The 19,104-nt window shown below is 49.4% G+C and overlaps 9 protein-coding genes across 9 annotated transcripts; 3 read left to right on the top strand and 6 right to left on the bottom strand.

Moving 5' to 3' along the window:
• Positions 1-175: 175 nt before the first annotated feature.
• CI109_100095 (uncharacterized protein) lies at positions 176-1,064 on the top strand (the record flags this gene model as incomplete). The annotated part of the gene is made up of 4 exons (XM_032008367.1): positions 176-236; positions 450-547; positions 688-768; positions 903-1,064. The coding sequence occupies 4 exons, from the start codon at positions 176-178 to the stop codon at positions 1,062-1,064; spliced, it is 402 nt and encodes a 133-aa protein (XP_031857341.1).
• A 179-nt stretch (positions 1,065-1,243) lies between these two features.
• CI109_100094 (uncharacterized protein) lies at positions 1,244-3,573 on the bottom strand (the record flags this gene model as incomplete). Its single annotated transcript, XM_032008368.1, has 3 exons — positions 1,244-1,953; positions 2,011-2,243; positions 2,309-3,573. 3 exons carry the CDS (start codon positions 3,571-3,573, stop codon positions 1,244-1,246), a joined length of 2,208 nt encoding a protein of 735 aa, XP_031857342.1.
• Positions 3,574-4,075: 502 nt separating this feature from the next.
• Positions 4,076-4,621, bottom strand: CI109_100093 (histone H3; the record flags this gene model as incomplete). The annotated part of the gene is made up of 3 exons (XM_032008369.1): positions 4,076-4,316; positions 4,382-4,496; positions 4,561-4,621. 3 exons carry the CDS (start codon positions 4,619-4,621, stop codon positions 4,076-4,078), a joined length of 417 nt encoding a protein of 138 aa, XP_031857343.1.
• Positions 4,622-5,795: 1,174 nt separating this feature from the next.
• Positions 5,796-6,671, bottom strand: CI109_100092 (uncharacterized protein; the record flags this gene model as incomplete). Its single annotated transcript, XM_032008370.2, has 4 exons — positions 5,796-6,052; positions 6,202-6,264; positions 6,384-6,464; positions 6,596-6,671. The coding sequence occupies 4 exons, from the start codon at positions 6,669-6,671 to the stop codon at positions 5,796-5,798; spliced, it is 477 nt and encodes a 158-aa protein (XP_031857344.2).
• Positions 6,672-8,186: 1,515 nt separating this feature from the next.
• On the bottom strand, positions 8,187-8,791 carry CI109_100091 (histone H2B; the record flags this gene model as incomplete). Its single annotated transcript, XM_032008371.1, has 4 exons — positions 8,187-8,256; positions 8,320-8,463; positions 8,523-8,644; positions 8,708-8,791. 4 exons carry the CDS (start codon positions 8,789-8,791, stop codon positions 8,187-8,189), a joined length of 420 nt encoding a protein of 139 aa, XP_031857345.1.
• A 760-nt stretch (positions 8,792-9,551) lies between these two features.
• Positions 9,552-10,123, top strand: CI109_100090 (histone H2A; the record flags this gene model as incomplete). The annotated part of the gene is made up of 4 exons (XM_032008372.1): positions 9,552-9,627; positions 9,684-9,779; positions 9,845-10,032; positions 10,088-10,123. 4 exons carry the CDS (start codon positions 9,552-9,554, stop codon positions 10,121-10,123), a joined length of 396 nt encoding a protein of 131 aa, XP_031857346.1.
• Positions 10,124-10,579: 456 nt separating this feature from the next.
• On the bottom strand, positions 10,580-12,764 carry CI109_100089 (uncharacterized protein; the record flags this gene model as incomplete). The annotated part of the gene is made up of 5 exons (XM_032008373.1): positions 10,580-10,690; positions 10,768-11,751; positions 11,813-11,882; positions 11,975-12,160; positions 12,253-12,764. The coding sequence occupies 5 exons, from the start codon at positions 12,762-12,764 to the stop codon at positions 10,580-10,582; spliced, it is 1,863 nt and encodes a 620-aa protein (XP_031857347.1).
• Positions 12,765-14,538: 1,774 nt separating this feature from the next.
• CI109_100088 (uncharacterized protein) lies at positions 14,539-15,908 on the bottom strand (the record flags this gene model as incomplete). Its single annotated transcript, XM_032008374.2, has 4 exons — positions 14,539-14,658; positions 14,768-15,396; positions 15,454-15,499; positions 15,558-15,908. 4 exons carry the CDS (start codon positions 15,906-15,908, stop codon positions 14,539-14,541), a joined length of 1,146 nt encoding a protein of 381 aa, XP_031857348.2.
• A 1,231-nt stretch (positions 15,909-17,139) lies between these two features.
• CI109_100087 (serine-tRNA ligase) lies at positions 17,140-18,989 on the top strand (the record flags this gene model as incomplete). The annotated part of the gene is made up of 4 exons (XM_032008375.1): positions 17,140-17,170; positions 17,264-18,410; positions 18,483-18,576; positions 18,675-18,989. 4 exons carry the CDS (start codon positions 17,140-17,142, stop codon positions 18,987-18,989), a joined length of 1,587 nt encoding a protein of 528 aa, XP_031857349.1.
• Between the last annotated feature and the right edge of the window lie 115 nt (positions 18,990-19,104).

Genomic DNA, 19,104 nt, shown 5'->3' with positions numbered 1-19,104 from the left:
GGAAATCATCGGAGTTGTGCGAAAGGAAAGATCCCGTTTTACGCTTATCGCTCGTTCGCTTCAGCCCAATCTCGGTCTCTTCTGTTCAAAGCCGCACCAATCATTACGGTCTTCCTTTCTTTTCGTTCTGACCTCCCTCACATACTCAATCTATTACTCACTCATAATTCACAATATGGCATCTGAGAGAATCGCAAACAAGGTAGAGGGCATTGCTCCCCCTCTTCCAGTCTTCTGTGAGTACGGATCGTCGCTTCGTCCTCCCCTCACATTTGGTCATTCTGGGCAGGGCACAAAACCACGGAGCACAATGACATAAAAATCTTCCTCGAAGATCTCTTTGCACCTTGAGAATGGAAGAGTGCTCTCTCGAACTGTAAAAAACGCTATTTATGATATCAGGAAGCGATATACTTATCCATTGATTTGCTTGCCCGTCTCGCACTTAGCCCCCGCAATCTTGTCGAATGGAGTCGTGTATTGTTCTGGCCAGATTGGTGCCCGACCTGATGGGACGATGGTCGAAGGACCTATCGAGGGGAGAGTCGTGAGTGGTGTGGTCTACTTCGTCTCTCGTCTTCTTGATATATTCCCAAATCCCGTTTAATAACTCGAACTCGAAACTCAATCCCCCTAAATAGTACTTGGATGTAGGGGCTGAGCTGATATCGCGTGTGGAATACTCAGAACCAAATTATGGATAACCTCGATGCGGTTCTCAAAGCCCATGGAAGCGGATTAGAACATACCGTCAAATTCACAATCTTTGTAAGTACAATCTACTGTTCACTATCCACACATTCTCATCGAGATCCCGCCACCGCATCGCACGGTCGCACTCTCTTCTCAACTTTCGTCTTCTGTTCGACTTTGCCTGAGGTCTTGACCCTTTTGTCTCACAGATCACATCCTATTCCATCTTCGCCGATCTCAACGCTGCTTATCTCAAGCGTGTTCCCTCACCTGCTCCGGCTCGAAGTTGTATCGGCGTCGCCTCCTTACCCCGAGGTACGGACATCGAGATTGAATGTGTCGCCATCGTTCCTGGGCGGGCTAAGCTCTAGTCACGTCGACTCCATGCAACCTAAGACTAGATGGATTTGCTCTTTTGTGAAGTTGTGCACGTCTCAATCTTGATGCTTTAATCAGGCCAGGCAATGAAAGAGGTGATATGAGCAATATATAGAATATGCATATAAACAGGATAGCCCAAAACAAATATTACGCAAACACCCTCACTCCCCTACCACCCAAACGCTTCGCTCAAGTACGCTCCCAGCCCACTCATATTCTTCTCCACTACTTCGCCCAATCTATTTTCCATACCCACAAACGCCTCTCTCGCTCTTTCCCTCTCCTTCTCTCCCAATCCACCCTGTTCCACATCCACCCCGTTCCTCGCTGCATTCGCCTCTTCCTCTTCCTCCTCTTTCAACACGTTGTCCGGTATCGGTAAACCGAACCTTTCTTCTAAGAGATGTTTCTTCTTCTCTTCCGCTTTCTCCCTCCCTTCGTCGGGTATGGCGAGGTTGATCTCTGTTCTCAGATTACGGGCGAGATTCCGGATCGTCAATGCTGCGAGGAACGGTACACCTGTCGGATTACGTCGATGATCTATCGCCGTTACCTTGCCCAGTATGTACAATGGGATGGACTTGGGAAGTGGAGGTGGTGGTCGCTTCGTGATGAGGGGTTGAGCGAGCGAGCTTTCCGGCACTGATGTGTCAGAGATGACAAGCTCAGGAACACGAGGCGGGACTTCCAGCGGTAGATGTGTCAACAGATGCGAGATGGTGAATGGCGAGTGATTACATCTCGCCCAATTGCATGTCAGAGGTTGTTGAGGAGAAGACAGGTGCGCCGATTGGATATGAGAGAAGAGTTGTTGAGGGTTCTTGCAACCAGAAGGGAGTTGACATCCTCTCCAAAGGCAAGTGAAGCGATCTTCGTCGTCTGCGCAATATGTCCAGGTCAGTATTATGTCGTCTTATAGTCCTGAATTGCACCCACCGGAACTCTTCCTGAATCCCATTCCTGCAATGACAAACTTTTGCGTCCCCATCCCGTCTTGCCAGATCTTGGCTGATGCTCCGGGGAAAGCGATAGTCACATTCTTGATCACCTCCGACGCGCTGAGGAGCGCTTCGACCGTCGAAGGGTTCTGGAAGAAATCACGATACGCGTGCCAGAATGTGACTTGGAGGAGTTGGGATGTTGACGAGTAGACGAATGTTTCGTGCATCCTAAGGGCGAGATCAGCGTCTGGTATAGGCGAGACAGGCCGAGTTCAATGGGTGAAAGTACGTACCACTGGATCGACCTTGCTGGCTCTCTCATCGCGTACAGCTTCTTCTTCACCATCTCACTCATCGCCGGCGGCTTATCCCCTACCTCGCTCAACACCCCTCTCCCGCCAAACACTTCCATATTCCTCTGTGCGATATCTCTCTCGATCGCTCTCCGTCTACTGGCGAATTCAGCTCGTACAGCTTCGCCCGCTGGGTTCCGATAGATCGTCCCCGGGTTACCCAAGTCATTCTCCCACGATCGAGTCTTGGGTTGAGCTCGATGTTCGAGGAGGACGACGAGCGATCTAAGATGGGCTGGGAAGTCGGGTTGAGATAGTATCGTCCTTGCGTGGATGGGGTTGAGCGAGAATGATATCAGTAGATCGAGAGTCAGTTCGAGTATGTTTCCAGATGACGGTCGGATGACGAGTTGTCGGAAGAGATGAGTTATCAGTTCCGTCGGTGGGGGTGGTAGATTGGAGATGGTCATCCCGCTAATCACAAGAGGTAACAAATTACCCATCATCGCTTGATCTCTCGTCTCGACCAACAGCCTGGGGAAGACTTCTCCGAATATCCGAGTGACTTGAGGTGAAGAGATTTGGCTGAGATTTGGGAAGATGGACTGTACGATGGTGAGGATATGATGGAAGGGCTCGGGTGTGCGAAGCATCACTTCGAGCAAGAAAGGTATGGGCAGGGAAAAGAACCTGTCAAGGAAGGAGAGGAAGCTTGTTCGACAGATGATCTTGGCGTTGGATGTTGTGAACGAGGCGTTTCGAAGGACGAGAAGAGAGTTGGTCGCTCTTGTCTCGATTATAGGATCGTTGGACCATTCTGGCAAAGCACCAAGTGCTTGGTTAACAAGCTTTCGTCTTTGTCGTTTGTTTGACCGTTCCTCGCCAAACTCCTCCTCCAAACGTCCCGCTCGGATCTCTGCTACGGTCGCTTCTTTCTCCAGACCGTCCAACCATCTTTCAGGCCATTCTTTCAACACGCTCACGCTATCCATCCATGTCTCAAGCTGGAACGCTTCCGGTTGATCGAAACTAGCCACGACTAGTCTCGGGAGAGCCCAATCAATCTCCTCGTCAATAGTAGAGCGGATAGCGAGGAATAGTCGGTTTCGCGCACCAGCATGCAGTTCGATAGAGGAGGGATGGTAAGGCGTCCATCGAGGTTGTTGAGGGGCAGAGTGGGAGTGAGAAGGGTGTTGGGAGGAGTGATGCGGGATGGGTGCGATAGGCCGCGAGGATGAAGAGGAGGACGGAACAGCGCGTGACATGGCGCTGCGAGATGGGAGAGGTTATGGGGTATATGGATGGATGATCAAGTTGTAGTATAAGTGATAAGTTGGCACAACAAAGAGCGCGTCGAAAGTGAAAGAGGCTAATGTTGAGCGTTGTTGGACGGGAGCAAATCTGGATCTGAGCGTTTCTAATGGTGAATTAGTACAAACGAGGCAATCAACATCACCACTTTATTTAAAAACATACGTATGCATGGGCTAGCAATTGTAGTATACCACGATGATTGCTCGCGATCACGAACGTCCTCGTCGCCATCAGCTGTGCGAATCCTTTCAACTGTGAGGCTATGCAGCAATGCAACAGTGCAACGATGTTTTGGGTAAGAGACATGGCCAGGCTGCATCACACACACTCCCTCCTCAAAAGAGCCGGCACTAGTAAATAAAAATGGTAAAGCAAATCGAAGTGTTACGAAAGAAACATCCCCTATATCCTATAGATACGTAATCATCCCTATCCTACTACCGAACGAGGAGCTTAAGATCGCTCGCCTCGGAGTCGTCGAGCGAGTTGGAGATCCTTGGGCTGGATGGTGACTCGCTTGGCGTGGATGGCGGCCAAGTTGGTGTCCTCGAAGAGGGAGACGAGGTAAGCCTCGGAAGCCTCTTGGAGAGCCAAGACGGCGGAAGATTGGAATCGGAGGTCGGTCTTGAAGTCCTGAGCGATTTCACGAACGAGTCGCTGGAAGGGGAGCTTCCTGATGAGGAGCTCGGTAGACCTGAAAAGGGACACATTCGTCAGTATATTGCTCTCAAGTTTGTGATTGGTTAAAATAGCACTCACTTCTGGTATCGTCGGATCTCTCGGAGAGCAACGGTACCGGGCCTGTACCTGTGGGGCTTCTTGACACCACCAGCGGCAGAGGTGGAAGTCTGCTTCCTGGCAGCCTTGGTAGCGACTACAAATAAGATGGGAAAATCAGCAAGTGTGATGACGACGATGATGGTAAAGAAGTTACTCACGCTGCTTTCGGGGAGCCTTACCACCGGTAGACTTTCGTGCGGTTTGCTTTGTTCGGGCCATTGTGTTGTGTTGGGTTTGGGTTGGTTTGGGTTTGGGAGAGTGTGTGATGTAGTGCTTGTTGGATGAAGAAGGAGAGAGAAGAGAGGGGGAAGAACTAATGAGATGTACGATTTATAAGTGTAATACAATCACGATTCCATCAACGAGCATTGCATACGCATAGCACAGGGTGTGCGTTGTACCATAACATCACCCTTTCGTTCCAACAACAGCGTAACACCGTCACAGGGTAACTTTGTTTACAATCACAATCAAAGATCACAGATCACAAAAGTCATTGATTGTGATCCGGTGAATTATCATTTTGCACGTGATTTAAATCAACCCTCATCAACCGATTTTATCGCCGCGGCGTTTTTTGATTTCTTTTCATCTTTGCTCGTTTGCGTGCGTCGTCAGGGGGAGGTGGCTTTGTTTGCATCCCATCCTAGGAAAGGGACAGATGGAACAGGTGGTGACGCACACACCGACGCAGGTGGGGGTTGTTACAGGTCTCAGAAGCGGAGATTGGATTCGGGAATAGGGATAACTCGCATAGAGACCCGAACTGGTCGCGCGTCCACAAGGCAGTCGCGTAGAGACGCGTGGCTTGACCGCAGATCTCAGTGGCACATGGCCGCCAGCCATACATGTCGTCAGTACAGTGCATGCAAGTATGACTGTGGCGGCGTTGGATGCATGCGATGGTGCTGTTATGTTGATGGTGCTGGAGAGTGGAGCTACGTCGGAGCACTGCGTGACTCATGTCTGGCCTTAACACGTCGTTAACGATTTGGGATGCATGTCCTCTGTCCGCAATCGTCTTCGGCGGTGGTATGCAGATCGATCGTACGGGCAGGCGCCTGGTGTGGCAGACGTGACAGTAGGCATCTCTCAGTGACATGAAAAAAACTCAATGCATGTCGTCCTTCCGACCTTGCCTATTTACACTTTGTCGATGTGACTAAATGGTGGAACAACTATGAAAGAAACATATGCCGTTCTGAATGTGATGGAGAAGGAGGATGAATGATGTTGTCTTGCTTTTTATACAATGGGTTCATGTGCTCGTTGATCGTGAGAGTCGTGGTATATTCGTCAAGTCGTTAATGGTCGTATCTCGTTGCCTTGCTGGTGGCATATAATCGTTTGTACATCAATCTTGAATGACCGGATTCAGCAACTCTGCCTTGATTCAAAGATAACATGACCTACTCTCGAGACTCTGTCCAACTCCCTTGCCCTTTTTAGTGGTCGTGGTCGTCCCGGTCGACTGGGTAGTCTTGACCTTCTTGCCTTTCTTACCAGTCTTCGGCTTGGGCAGGAGTTCCGGATGGATGTGAGGAAGCACACCACCTTGCGCGATAGTGGCGTTCTTGAAGAGACGGATCAACTCTTCGTCGTTCTGGACCGCCAATGTTATGTGGCGGGGAATGATTCGAGTTCTCTTATCTGTACAGAAAGAGGTCAGCGTTGACTTTTCTTGACTAGCAAGTGGAAACGAGGTCCCAGAGACGGCGAGAATAGTCATATTCAAGTCGATTGGAATGATCGAGGGAGGATGGCGTATAAGGCGGAGCTTGAGATCCAGCTTCACTCACTGTCACTAGCAGCGTTGCCGGACAGCTCGAGGATCTCAGCCATCACGTACTCCATCACTGAAGCTGTTGTAAGTATATCAGCGAGTAATATCCACCAAGCAATCGTAAAGAAGTGCGAGGAGATATAATGGAGTAGCGAATCGTGTACGATTACGGAGAGTTGGTATGGTAAGTGTACCTACCCAGGAAAACTGGAGCGAGAGCCCCGATCCTGTCGGCGTATCTACCTTGTTTGAGTTTACGATGGACACGACCGACTGGGACTATGTCGAATTAGGAGCAATGACATGATCAGCATTATGAACAGAAGCAATGATGACAACGCAGCAGCATTAAATCATAGATCGGTGAAAGGTGTGGAGAGCCTTGGATGAGTGACACGAGCTGTACTTACAGACGAGACCTGCTTTGGAAGAACGGCTCTGTGGGGCTGTCTTCTCTGCACTTCGGTTAGGGGAGCTTATAGCCATGATGAAATGTCAAGACCGAGAGGAGGATAGTGGGTATCGAAGAGAGAAGAAATGTGTTGGTACTATGACTCAAGCAATATCAAGGACTGATGGGAGAAGACGGAGACGTGAAGGTGAAGGTGAAGATGTAGAAGCAGAAGAGAAACGTTCAGAGACTAGATGTCGTCTTTTATACATGAGGATGGTCCAGTCAACTGTGATTGGTACAATGGCGCACGGACGACAATGTTGGGGACAGTCAAAGGAAGGGTGACGTATGGTGATTTACTTTGACAAGGGCGCACGGACACTCTTCTCGACATGTGACAGATGTGTCTGACCGTATCAGCGATAACGGATTGCTCATCGTCAGTGAAGTCATGTGTGAACAATGAGGACATGAGTATCTGTGTGAATGGTCTCAGTAGTATTAGGTCCTTATGCGACTATAGGTCAGAAAAAGTATGCCAGAATATACCATCGACAACACTAGACGCTAACCGTACAGAGCGGGGTAAGAATCCGTACATAGGTGTCCATGTCAACTCGTACGAGATGGAAGATTACACATTATGACACGCCGCTACCGATATGATAAGGTGATGGGCATGAGATGTGGAGAACATCGAAGCAGGGCACCTTCCTTACTTGCGACCGGACTATCACCCGTAAGCTAACCAGAATCGAGTCAAATAAACTCAAGCGGTGCAGTTTTTGCTCCTAGTCCTCATCGGTCCGCTAGGTGCTCTCGACGCATTAAGTTTATCGTAGGTATCGACGTCAGCCCAGTCATAATTTGCACGAGTCTGGACAAGCTTCACGTTCACGAGGTGGTCACAATCAACCTCGTAACATTTACAATGCCCAAGGTGGAAGGACACCGTTATCCAACTTACATACTAACATATCTGGCCTAACATCTGAAATAATCAGTTACACATGCAAGCAGCACCTGACACATGCCCACGAACATTTGTCATGCCTTCACTTCCCCCTCCCGTTCTTGTCAACAGATCATCATACCGCTGACTTAGTCAAGAAAATCCTGACCTTCCGCCACTTTCCCCAAGTTGCAACTGTCAAGTTATTATGACCTCTTTTTAACACTCCATGCTCTTACTGTCAATAGCAACGTATGCATTCTCCCGTCTGAGCATGTTCCACGGACAAAGTGATGCAAGCAAGAGCGAGTCACGAGCAGTTCTTAAGTCGTGCAGGTGGTTGAACGGTCTTGGGATGGCTGGAGACGCGCTACAACGCCCTGACGCGTCCTTCCTATGGACACGACGGTAGCATATACGCAGAATCAGTCAAGCATGCCGATCATGACGAGCACTGGAATAACGGACAGAAGTAACGAGAATGCAGCTTGCAACATTGGTGATATGGAAACAGGACATTCATGTCAAGGAACTAGCGAAGACGAAGTATGTAAAAGGGGTGTTTGTACCCAGTGCTACTATATTACTATATCACACCGTGTACAAAAGAAAAAAAGAAGCCTAACTACGACCCAGAAACCCGACCGACCAACATTTACTTGGAGGAAGAGTACTTGGTGACGGCCTTGGTACCCTCAGAGATGGCGTGCTTGGAAAGCTCTCCACTAAAAAGGCGAAGGAAAGGTCAGCAAGAGTAGAAAGGAATAGATGGAAGAAGGTTTACTCACGGAAGGATAAGTCGGACCGAGGTCTGGATCTCTCGGGAAGAGATGGTAGATCGGTGGTTGTAAGAAGCGAGCTTGGAGGCCTCGGAAGCGATTCGCTCAAAGATATCAGAGACGAAAGAGTTCAAGATGGCCATGGCCTTGTTGCTGTGATAGGATGACAAGGTAAGCAAGAGTATAGAACGAAGTGGAAGAAGACAACTCACGAGATACCAGTGTCGGGGTGGACCTGCTTGAGGACCTTGTAGATGTAAGAAGAGTAAGACTCGACCCTCTTCTTGGACCTCTTCTTGGAACCGTCTTTAGGGGCAGCAGAGGTCTTGGCGGCCTATTAGACGAAGTAAGAGTCAGACGATGATCATCAAATGATGAAGGAAATAGTAAGACTCACCTTAGCAGGGGCCTTGGAGGCGGCGGCGGGAGCCTTGGAGGCTTGAGAAGCAGGAGCCTTGGAAGCGACGGACTTGGGGGCCATTGTGAATGAGTTTGGTTTGGGTTGGTTGAGTGAAAGAGTTTAAGTGGAATGAGACTTTGGAATTGATTGATGTGTTTGTGGATGAGGGAAAAGAAAGAGTTGAGACGTGAAATGAAAGTATGCTTTATAAATGGATGGTTGCGACAATGTTTCCCTTTCCCAATGGATAGTGCGGTGAAAGGGTATACAGTGAGTGAGTGTGTGTACGTTGGTTGGTGTGCGGTGATGATGTTGGAAGCAAGCCAGTAACCTGATGTGCGTATTGCTGCTCAGGGTTCCATGTCAGCGGGGGGGGGAAAGGGGATTCAAATCGTGAAGACGCGTAACAACTTGATGGTCGTTACATCACCATTTAACGGTAAATTGCCAATTTAAAACGCCGAATCACTGACATCACGAGATAAATCACTGTAAATGACAACGTCACGATTTGTTTCTTGATGAAATCATGACAACAAGGGTTTCCCCCCCCTCGTAATGTGCCACCCTGCAAGAATTAGGTGATGGCGTAGCAAGGTGCGCGTTCTTGCACGGTGTAACCTTCCACCACCACACCAATACACACACTCACCGGTTGAGCCACCCAGTATCCCTTGCACTCCTCTCTCTCTCACATACTCTCTTCGAGCATTTAAATACCCCCATTACCTTTTCCTTTCCTGCTTCTCTTCTTCCCATCCACAAACACAACCAACAGCCAACCAACCCACTTCACCGTTTCTTAACACCAACCCCCCCAACCCAATCAAACTTATACACAATGTCTTCCGGTGGTAAGGGCAAGTCCTCTTCTGACGCCAAGTCATCTTCCCGATCTTCCAAGGCCGGTCTTCAATGTGAGTAATAACCTTGACCTTTATCTTCACTACACTTGTGCTGACTAGTCTCTTAGTCCCCGTCGGTCGTATCCACCGTCTCCTCAAGAAGGGTAACTACGCCCAACGAGTCGGTTCCGGTGCCCCCGTCTACCTCGCTGCCGTCCTTGAGTGTGAGTGAACCTTTCCTTCCTCTACCATCACACCTTTATACTGATTCATCTCCCCCCCCTCTTAGACCTCGCCGCTGAGATCCTCGAGCTTGCCGGTAACGCCGCCCGAGACAACAAGAAGTCTCGTATCGTTCCCCGACACTTGCAACTCGCCGTCCGAAACGACGAGGAGCTTAACAAGCTTTTGGGTTCCGTCGTCATCTCTCAAGGTGGTGTCCTTCCTCACATCATGGCCGAGCTTCTCCCCGCCAAGGTGAGTAACCAATATCCTCCTTTTGCAATTCTCGCTGACTTACACTCCCTCACAGACCAAGGGAAAGGCCAAGGCTTCTCAGGAGGTTTAAACGGTCTCATGTCATCATCTTGTAGATTTGACTTGGTTTCCGTCGTAGTGTCACATACGTTCTCATTCATAACCCCTTTTATTCGTTTTCGCTACCTTTATTTGATGTCTGCGACGATGCAGTGTTCTATATAAAATACATGGTCGTGTGGTTGCAAGCAGCAGTTGCACGATTCACAGTTGCATATTCATACCACTCTCACCTTACATCCTCCCTGTCTTCCCTTCTCACGACTTATCAGGAGATGTGGGACAATTTCTGCCTCAAAACTCTTCATGGGCTCCCAACGATCATGATTATTGCCCGGCGCGTTGCGTCTTTATCCCACCACATCGTTTTCCGAGAAGTACCGAGTATGATCCTGAGCCTTGAGCGACGGCTTCAGACGCTTCACGATCCGCAGGGTACCATCATACATCCATGCAAGCGTACATTATGCAAATCTACAGATCATCCTTAACCGAATCTAGCCAAAGCTCCCGTCTCCTTCACGATCTCTCCACTCTGGATCTTCTTCCTAGTATCCTCTGCCTTTTTCTGCGCTGCCACCTTGGCTTGCATTGCGAGCTGCGAACGATGTCAAAGGCGTCAGTAGCTGTTCAATCATGCGAGATGACTATAAAAGAGGACTAGAGGCCACTCACCAAGGTGTTGTCGACGATGTTCTTCTTGGCCTTCTTCCTCAGATACCTCTTTGTACTCCCGTTCCTACCTTTCATCTTCCTCTTCTCCTTCTCCTTCCTACTCACACCCTCACCCGCATTCGCATCCGCATCTCCCTCTGCACCCTCTGCATCATCTTCCAGCCCTTCTTGATCCGGTTCATCCGCTTTACCCGTAGCTCGTAATCTTTCCAATCGACCCAACTGTCTGAAACTCCTCGCTTCTCTCTCGACGAATGTCTCTCCTCCACGACCTTCGTTGACGTGACCCAGGAAATCGGTATCGAGCGTGATAAGTTCCGGTCTGATCTTCTCCAACACACCTCGAACTTCTCTCTCTCTTCGTCGAGAATATGTCTCGAATACATCCGCTTCTGCCGAATCGAAATTGGCTTCTCCCGCACCTGGAACCAAAAGCGATGAAATCCCTCTCTCATGTCCCACGCAGAGGACATCGTCGAAAGGACAGAATCGGGTAGAGGAGGCCGTCAAACTAGGCATCGGTAGTGTCAAATAGGGTGTAGGTGTATGATGGGTATTTTGTTGTAAATCTCGATAGATCGTGACACCCGATTTACCACCAACACTCAACATCCCCGTACCGGAATATCCAAGTGTCGTGATCTGGTTTCGGACCTTCCAACCTCTCACTTCTTTGCCCCACATACGACCATCCCAGATCTTGACGGTGCCGTCCATCCCGCTTGTGGCGACGTATCGGCCCGCACTTCCCTCGCTGGGATCCACAGCGATCCCATTGACTGGGCCTCGATGAGCGAGCAGTTTGACGTGAGGTGCCGTCATGTTAGGTGACCAAAGCGTCATTGTACCGTTCGCGTGACCGAGGTGGATGATGGCAGAGTGAGGGTTTTGAGCCATGGAATGGGGAGAACCGAGATGGGTAGGGATTTGAGTCAACATGACACCGGTGGATGTGTCGTGGTATTTCAGGTATCCCGCGTGGCCCTGCGAAGTCGGTACGTTAGCGCCCCTCTCACGATTGCTGGACCTTCTTAACACAACTCACCACTGTGGTCAAGAGGTAGTGGTATGGCAGGAATTCCATATGCGTTGGGTCAATATGCAGTTTCAGCTTACTATATGGGAATCGAACTGTCAGCGAGCAACTCTTCGCTTGGACCAGACTGTGCTCAATACAGCCAGTAGCCAAAGGGGCGGTCGCACTCACTGCAACTCAACACCATCCTGATCATAGATGAAGACATATTTCTTCTGCGCTACGGCATAGAACGCCTCTGAATGCAAGAACTTGATATCCCTCACTGATTCTCTCAGTTGGATTTCGGAATGTAGTTTGCCAGCTTGCCAATCGAACGTCGCTATGTGACCTTTTGATGAGGCGATCGCTATATGTCTGCAGAGTCGTAAGATTCGCAAGTCAGCATCGACTCTTATCAAGGTAGCAATGACAAGCCTTGTCGGAGACTGGGTTATACTGCTACGCACCTTCCATTTCTTGTATAATCGACTTTGTACGTTCCCATGTCTTCCATTTTCAGATCAAATTTCTTCCCTCTCACGCTCACTCCTACTTCTTGCACAATATCATTCTGTCTCACTCTCCAAGTCCTTTCGCCCTCTTCTGTATCCACTTCGATGCCCCCATTCCCACCGGAAACGGCTTTGTTCAGCCATTCATTCACATCTTCTCTTTCCTGTTTTGCCCTCTTGTTCCCCACATCCTGTCTCGATAATTTGGCTTTCAACTTCTTATCGTTGATCCTGGCGATCGAGGGGTCCGGTCGGATAGGTGTCGCACCGGATCCGGAAGGTAGAGTCGATTGATGGAAAGCGGAGGGTATACGAGTGGTTGTGAGGATAGAATGTGTTGAAGGGTCGATAGGTGCTTTACCTTGCCCCCGAGGGACGGTCTGATGTGATGATACAGGCGGTTTACGACTCCATTGTTTCGATTTGGAACTCGATATCGGTCCAGCAGAAGCGAGCAGTGCGTCCATCGTAGCTGGATGTCAAATGCAATACTGGTTAACACCTGTATAGACGAGTTTAGTATTAGGACGGTGACAGTATCAACAACGATAGCACAGCGAAGTGGAGGACGATCAACTTTTTCAAAAAGTCAAAACCGGAACCTGAAGGTGGCGAACCGTGCAAGCTATTTGCTTCCGTCAGAGCTATCGTCTGTCTGTGGTGATAATATGGCTACAAACAAAGTAAATCGTATGCAAATGCTCATGTCAGACGTCTTGTTGGTCGCTCGTGGAGATGGATAAACTAGGAGATTCTTGCACTTGTAGCAGAACTGTAACTAGCTGCGGTTGATTTTGCTCCTGTAAACTGTATCCGATGTTTGACTCGACCGTGACGATCAATTTGCCCCGTGGCTTCGCGTTAGCCGTTCTGTAAGGTCGTTGGGCGTGTCTGGTGGTCGTTGGTCACTTGGCCAGGATCGTAAAAAAGCGAAGACCGCGTATCCAAGGAGCAAGCTTGGCCCCATGTGCTCCACTCTGCCGTTTCTGGTCACGTCCGATGTTCATTACGCGTCGTTCATTCCTGTGGCTGATCAAAAGACTTCCATGTATGCCCGGATCACCCAATGTCCGTCATTTTAGATGGAAACCTCAACAAAGGCATAGAGACGAGGAGGGCAAGACGTGGAATTCTGTGCTGTAGCTTGGACGGGTGGCATAAGACAGCTCATTCTCTGTGTACAATGTAGCAGTCTGACTCGTTGCGTCGTTTCTTTGTGCTACCGTATCATACTTTTTTGTCCAAACAACACCGCCAATAAACGTCGTTTGCCAAGACGTAATCATCATAGGTCCTTAGTACGCTAATATGGTAGGACTGCTTTTCGCTCCCCATCTTTGGTGGAGCCCTTTCGATTGGAATGGAGGACATTGTATTCGAGTTTCAAGTACAATCCATCAACTCCACTATGCTGTGTTGTCCCTGCACATTTTTCCATACTCTGCCGGAATACAGGCATACAAGTTTTAAATGTGAGTACAGTAGCACGCCAAGCGAGCAAGTTGCATCAGACATCGGACAAGGGTGATGCCGATAAGGTCCGCGAGCCAAGCAGGGAGGACAATGAGTGTCAAGGCCATCGTATCTCAGATGGCATGTCTCCAACGCGATTGCTAAGAGACGATTACTCTATGTGGGTGATACGCAGCTCGTACCAATCCAGCTTTATGCGATATGAGAGCCGAGTGACTTGAATGTATGATAACAATCACTCAACGTCGAGTACGATCTATGTCACACTGATCTCTGGAATAACTTAATTTTCGCCTGGGTCCAATCGTTCCGAGTTGCGAGAAATCATTATGCCTCGTGTGCAATAACTGCACAAGTATATGACTATCACCCTAGTAGCTGGGATTACAACAATAGGGCTACATGTTCCCATGTAAGGCTGAACAGCATGTATCACTAGGGCTCTCACGAAATACAGCATCGTTGCTCCTTCTGTCCAGTCAACATTGCAACAGTCTCGCAGGATTTCCAGAATACTGGCATTCTCAGTCTATGAAGATACTGTAGATATAGATAAACACGTCATGTCACACGACCAAGTCGATGGAATGACAACAGTAGACTGGATGACAAGCTACGCAAGGGGGATGACAATCCTCCTTCGTATCTGCACAATATCAGACGATAGACGCACACCGGTAGTTCCACACAATCGCAACGTAGCATACAACCATCGTGACTATCATCATGGATCCAGGTCTACAACCACTCTGTCCCCTCTACGCCACATCATGTCACCTGTACACCTCCTCCGTTCGTCATTCCGAAGACTGGTGTTGACGCTTCCTCCTCATTTGATCCTGTGGGCGTTGGCATGTCTTTCTTCTTCAGCAATCTCGCATAGTGCATCTGGCGTAGTGGGAGTATATCAGCTATCTATCTGCTCACGGAATTCGCTGCGGCAGTCGGGTGCTACGAGCAGAGAAGGATGGCAAGGCAAGGGTGAAGCACCACTCACACCACAGGTATCACAAAGACTCTCCGGTCCGTCGGGACCTCTTCTCCATTCTCTCGTGACTGATGAACCGCAACCATGACATCTCCCCATCAGAGTCAGACTTCTCGGCGATAACATGTCGAGCGACAACATCTGTTGATTTTGTTGTTGCTGCTGGTGGAGTGGATATGTCGTAGAAGCAGATGCGACTGCAGCAGCCGCTTCTGTCAAAGCGGAAAGATTACCCATTGATGATAATGACGATTGTTCTGATAAGCCATTTCGGCCTCCAAAGGAGTGTGAGAGCGTTCCATTTTTCAACCCAGATGGAAGTGTTGTCGCTGCAGAGGCAGCTTTCGCAATAAGTGCATCTCGTCGTTTTCGAATCACTTCCATCTCTCGTTCGGCAGGAGTCATATCTTCCAGCTTCTTGATGGGCACAACGGGTGAAGCTGGTATAGACTGTTCGACAGGCGGTGAGGGCTTTGCGATGATATCGACAAAGCTCGTTGTGAATTCGGACGAGAGAAAGGGGTGAACGTGAGGAGCGAGGGCGACGAGGGTAGAATGGATAAGGGAGGAGAGACGAGCGAAACGGGTGAAGAGGTAGGGCGGGGGTGGGGATGGTGCGGTCGTCGTAGAGTTCGGTGCTGTAGCAACACAGTCAGCATTGGGCTCTTTCATACTCTGGTTGAAGTTCAACGTACCGAACGGTTCGATGAGGCTTATAAGCTGGGTCAGATACACCTTTATCTGCAGAAGTAAATGCAGGTCAGCATATCTCCAACGTATCCCAAGAATATATACCCACCTGTTCGGTCTCTCTCTCTACATCTATTGGCATTTCGCTCTCTACTCTGCTCCGTTTGAAGTCTCTCTCATAATCCGCAAACGAGCCGCTGCTCTCCCTCAATTTACCCTTTGCTCCGCCGTATCCCGACGACGCGGACGAATGGTTCGCATAAGACGGTAAACCGCCGTAAGAGCCAGGCTGTTGATATCCCATATTGCTCTCAGAGTGTGATGCGGGATTAGTTTGCCATCCCGCGGATGATGTGGAACCCATCCGTCCTCCTCCTTGCTGACCATAACCGTGGTTCGAGTTGGAGTTGGAGTTCGAGCTGGAGCTGGGGCCAGCGTTGGGAGCGTACGGATGATGCATCCAGTGAGGTATGAGAGTACTCGTGTCGATGGGTGGAGGTAACTGTTGTTGTTGTTGCTGAGCGGGAGTTAATGAAGGTCCGGGATCGTGCGATGGATAGTTTGTTGGAAAAGGACGATTGGGTTGATGTTCGTTTACATGCGGATGTTGGGTGTGGTTGTGGTGATTGTGCTGGTGGTGGTGGTCGGGATAAGTCGGTGCGGGATCTGCATAAGGATATTGGTAGACTGTATTTGAAGTGTCGTGTGATACACTGTTTGCTGAGGAAGCTGGATATGAACTTGAGGAAGGACCGCTTTCCGTGGCCGTCGGCGTTGATGTCGTAGCTGAGTAATGATGCCCGGGATGGTGTGGATGTTGAAGTTCGGGATGTTTCTGGTGATGGTGATGGTGATGATGATGCTGTTCGTACTCTGTATGATTTGACCACATTCTCGTTGATGCGTTACTAACCCGTACCGTACCGTACCGTACCGTGGCTTATGGGAATGATTATCAAGCAATGTGTGTGTGTGATGTATGTAATGGTTGATGATCAGAGGCTATGTATGCTTGAATAATAGTTGTATAATTGTAGTTTGGGTGGGGTGAGTGCCGTAAAGAGTGGTCGGAATGAAGTGATCGACGCTGTGCCCGAGGTGCAACGAAATGTGGGAATAGGTACAAGCACTGTGAGGGAGGAATTAGGAGTTGGCCGAGGGAAGGAGGAGCAAGGTAAAGGGAGTCACCTCTTTGGGTGTTTTCTAGTTGTCCCAAGGGCTATGATACACATGGGTAACGCTCCCACTATGTCACTATGCAGCTCGATGTCAGTGTCAATGTTCCTGCACAACAGACCTGCTTTGTTGTTCCCCAGTGCTATGTGTATGGCGTGATGAAGAGATGGATCTGTGTGGCCGAGAGGTTAAATGAGATTGGGTTGGAGTGGGAAAAGTCGATTCGATATTCAGGTTCCAGATCTCATTCCTGCGTATCTCTCCGCGATCCGCGACTCCAACACAACAACGGCCGTAACAACAATAATTTCAGATCCTGTACAACTGACATACATTATTACGTTCTCACCTCACGCTTTGGTTGCTACATACAACACATCGTTGCGTTGCACCGCGAAATATAGCTGTGATCAGATAGCTTGCGATACCCTCTCGAGACAGTGATAGCGAGATCATTTCGACCACTCCCGCGATCGGTACAATACGACACGTTCCGGTTGAAATCAATATCCAATATGCGAGTTGTCACAGCAGTGAGATTGGGCGGTGAGTGGTCGTGATGGTCTGACTTGGTTAACCTCATCGAAGCGGCAGAGCCACTTCATACAGTGAGTCTAAACTGACAATGACGCTCTTCAGCTGTGCGGGGATATGCATCGCAAGTCCCACTGAAATCGCTACTCAACCTTCGACCTCCTGCACCACCTCAACCACCTTCCCCTCCACCTCTTCCCTCTTCGAGTTCATCTTCCAAATCGAACAACACGACTTCATCTACAGCTCCTCAATCGACACTGCCCAAACCTCGATTAGACTACAATCGACTGCTCTCCGATCCTGCTCATACAACACTGAACGCTCTTCGTCGGAATGTCCCACTTCCACCGGACCATCTCGCTCATCTCTCCCGACTACGCGAAACACAACTATTGCTCTTACAGAAATTATCGACGATCAGGGGTAAACAGAAGGAGATTGGATCGCTTATACGCACCGGACTCGGTGATGTGGAAGAGACAAAGAGACAAGCTAAGAAGCTCAAAGCTCGTGTGAAGGATTATGAATCGACATTGACAGAAACCGAAAACGAACTTCTCGATCTGGGGTTGACATTACCCAATTTCTCACATCCTTCTTCACCTATCGGTGCAGAGGAGAATGCAGTCACCTTGGAGACGTTTGGACCAGAATTGAAAGAGGTCGATCCGAATCGTGATCACGTACGATTTGCCGACCAATTCGACTTGTTGGATACCGAAGCGTCCGCAATAGCTTCAGGTAGTTCGTGGCCTTATCTCAAAGGGACGTTGGCACTGCTCGAACAAGCTTTGATCAATTACGCGCTCTCCATCGCTATTCGAAATGGATTCACACCGGTTGTTCCGCCTGATGTGATCAAGACTGATATAGCTTGGAGATGCGGATTCCAACCTCGTGATTCTGCTACCAACCCTTCTTCTCAGACGTACCATATCCAATCGACCAACAGCGACAATACCTCTCCACAATTGTGTCTCGCGGGAACGTCGGAAATACCCTTAGCGGGGATGTTCGCAGATCGACTGTTGACACAGGAGAGTCTGCCGAGAAAGGTGGTAGGGACAGGGAGAGCGTTCAGAGCAGAAGCGGGAGCAAGAGGAGCAGATACGAGAGGGTTGTATAGAGTACACCAATTCACAAAGGTTGAACTGTTCGTAGTCAGCGCAGAGGACGAGTCGGAGAGTATGATGGAGAGTATAAGAGCGGTGCAGAAGGAGATTGCGCAAGGCCTGGGGCTGTCCGTGCGGTGAGTGGACTATGCGTCACACCTCAACAATGAGCGAATAGTGGGAATGAGCTGACTAGACATTATGTTCAGAGTCCTGGACATGCCGACGGAGGAGTTGGGAGCTAGCGCACAGAGGAAATACGATATGGAAGCGTTTATGCCTGGGCGAGGGAAATGGGGCGAGGTAAGTGGGGCAGTTCCCTGCTCACATCCCACTGTTTCTTGTGACCGATTCGTCCAGGCGGGTAATGGTCACGCAGTTTGCTCATCCTCCCTGTACAGATCACTTCCACATCAAATTGTACAGATTATCAATCCCGTCGACTTAACATCACCTATCGACCGACACCTACAGCCGGGGCGACGAACGAGTCCAATGGACCTATGCCATTCGCTCACACCCTGAACGGCACAGCAGCTGCCATCCCCAGATTGTTAGTCGCTCTACTGGAGAATGGACTGCAATATGAGATGAAAGAGGGATCGAAGGATGTGGTGTATACGGGTCTGGATCTGCCAAAGGCTTTGGAGAGGTTCTGGGTAGGAGGGAATGAAGTTGGCGAGGGGAGTAAGAAAGGAGAGATTAGATGGGTTTGATCACGCATTGCTAGACATCACAACAGACACGTTAGTAGGCCCCATTCAGCATTATGCATTAGCAACGGCGTCAGCATCCATCATGACTTTTTAGCGCATCGAGCTCATCATTGCT

The sequence above is a fragment of the Kwoniella shandongensis genome, chromosome 1 (genome assembly GCF_008629635.2).
Source record: "Kwoniella shandongensis chromosome 1, complete sequence".
Taxonomy (NCBI): domain Eukaryota; kingdom Fungi; phylum Basidiomycota; class Tremellomycetes; order Tremellales; family Cryptococcaceae; genus Kwoniella; species Kwoniella shandongensis.
The sequence above is the reverse complement of the archived record's forward strand: the minus strand, read 5'-3'. Positions and strand labels throughout refer to the sequence as shown.